Source organism: Priapulus caudatus, unplaced genomic scaffold (genome assembly GCF_000485595.1).
Source record: "Priapulus caudatus unplaced genomic scaffold, Priapulus_caudatus-5.0.1 Scaffold1105, whole genome shotgun sequence".
Lineage (NCBI taxonomy): Eukaryota > Metazoa > Priapulida > Priapulimorpha > Priapulimorphida > Priapulidae > Priapulus > Priapulus caudatus.
In genome coordinates, this window is record NW_014578166.1 from 62,395 (window position 1) to 64,673 (window position 2,279).

At 41.5% G+C, this 2,279-nt stretch overlaps 1 protein-coding gene across 1 annotated transcript in view; it reads right to left on the reverse strand.

Annotated features, from left to right (window-relative positions):
* Positions 1-498: 498 nt before the first annotated feature.
* LOC106815398 (serine/threonine-protein phosphatase 6 regulatory ankyrin repeat subunit C-like) overlaps positions 499-2,279 on the reverse strand; it is a 4,430-nt gene continuing 2,649 nt past the window's right edge. The window contains exons 2-3 of the mRNA XM_014819855.1: positions 1,672-1,786; positions 499-1,541 (exon numbers count right to left, since the gene is read on the reverse strand). Of these exons, the coding sequence (XP_014675341.1) occupies positions 952-1,541; positions 1,672-1,786 (705 nt within the window). The 3' untranslated portion in view covers positions 499-951. The remainder of the gene's footprint in view (positions 1,542-1,671; positions 1,787-2,279) is intronic.

A 2,279-nucleotide genomic window follows, 5' to 3' on the forward strand; every position in this document is an offset into this window, starting at 1 on the left:
CATTGTGCGGCTTTAAGTTAAGGAGTGAATGTTCCCCCTTATTTTACACCTCTTGACCTTTGACCTTTGACCTTTGACCCCCAGCTTCGACATCTCAACTCGTTTTCGGATTACCCCCCCACGTCCCGAATATCGTGACCGTACGTCGAGCGGTTAAGATTTGTGCCCAACTGTTGACGGACGGACGCACGGACGCACGGACGGACGCACGGACGGACGCACGGACGCACGATCATGCGATTCTACAAGCTGCATCTGACTACGTCAGATGAGCTAAAAAATTAAAAATAATACATACTAAAGAGGTAGGTAAAGGGAAAAAAGGGTATACACCATGGATTCACACGTACGTGATGTTAATCTGTACGTACCACCATCTATTGATGAATAGAATTTTTATCAATTTTTAACTTTTTAATTTTTTTAAATTTTTGTTTCAGCCAGAACCACCTCCCAGACATGCTGATTCTGAAAATATCTTTAGTTTTCCTCTAGGCTGCGGAGTTCTCTAGTTATGCGAGTACGGACTAATTCGGCTGAACAACTTTATATATAGAAATTTTGCTGCATACATTGTATTGGCTAGCATGCATTTACCAGCCCGTGTGGGTCACTTGATTCATCGAAAAATTGTAGGTGTAAATCACAGTGGGAACAAAGTATGACCAGGAGCCAGACATCGAAGAAATATCACCTGGGGATAAACAATCGTAAAGCAAAACTCTTATATCATGATAGAAATGAGTAACAATACGTACAGTGCCATCACAATACGAGATATTGTAACACAAATACATTGTTCTATGATATCTGACAGTACCATTAGCCAAATTTAACCTTTTTCAGACACTTTTGCATACGTGTCACCAGGGGGGTTAATAATGACAAATTTTGTCATTATTAACCCCAGATGTCATGGCATGGGTTTGAAAATGGTTAAATCCACACTAACTATATGACATACAGACTTCTCATGAGGTACTCATGTAATTCATGGGGAATTTCCAGTTTGCGTATGCTATCTGGCAGGTAATAGCTGTGACTGAGCTGTCTCTGAATGCACTCACGCGATAAATGCTTCAAGCTCGCAGGAATAGACTGGCTGTACCAGGCGAGAAAAGAATTGTCGCACCGACTCTTCACCCTCCGCACAATGTCGCGCTGTTTCAACCACTGGGCGAGATTTAGCGTGTCGCATTCGTTGGCGATGAGTGCCATCTGGGCTGCGAGATTGCGATGCGTGACACGTTCGTTCTGATATTGGTCGACTGCCTGCATGCACGTGAAGAGTGGAGTCTCCCTCGAATGATCCATGAAGTCCGGATCGCTTCCACCGCGAATCAATTCAACAATGATGTCGACCAGTCCCCACCAGGTGGCGTAGTGAAGAGAAATCTTCCCAAATGTGTTCGGTTGGTTTACTAGTGCCCCGGCTCGGACTAAGCTATGAACCGTGTCAACACTGTTGTGCACCAGCCCATTCTGCACGCAGATGTGGAGTACTGTGTTCTGATTCAAAGCCCCCTGGTGTATGTCTGCACCTATAATCATAATATATTCATAGATTGTCAAACTATCATATAAATATAATTATATTATACTAATGTATGAAATTACTGACTGTATACAGTCAAAGCTATTAGTAAATTCTCAAGTATTTGTAACTGTTACCTGCATGGATAAGAGTGTCCACGAGCCCCTTACGACCATGATAAGCACCCTTCTGCAGAGGCGTCCAGCCGTATCTATCCCGCAGGTTGACCTTTGCACCGGCAGCAAGCAAAGTCTGCGAAGAAATACAGAAATTAAAACGTGTAATTACAATTAAAAGTATATGAGCCTATCTACTTTAGCAATTATTGTTATATGCACATGCGGAGTGTCGATTCAGTCGAATCGTATACGACTGTATGCTGATGACTCGGCGCTGTTAGTATCAGGAACTGACATTCAGGTTATCCAGGAAAAATTAAGCTTGGAAATGGAATCGGTTAGTAGATGGCTGTGTGACAACAATCTATCCCTGCACCTTGGAAAGACAGAAACCATTCTGTTTGGATCAAAAAATAAAATCAGTCGACTTACAAACTTTGTTGTCACATGCAATGGGTCAGATATTCAAAGTAAGACTGCAGTAAAATATTTAGGAGTAGACTTAGAACACAATTTGACTGCTGAAATTACAGGAAGCAAAGTTGTCAAAAAAGTCAACAATAGACTAAAATTTATTTACAGGAAAGCTAAATATTTAAACAAATCATGTAAAAAATTACTAGTTA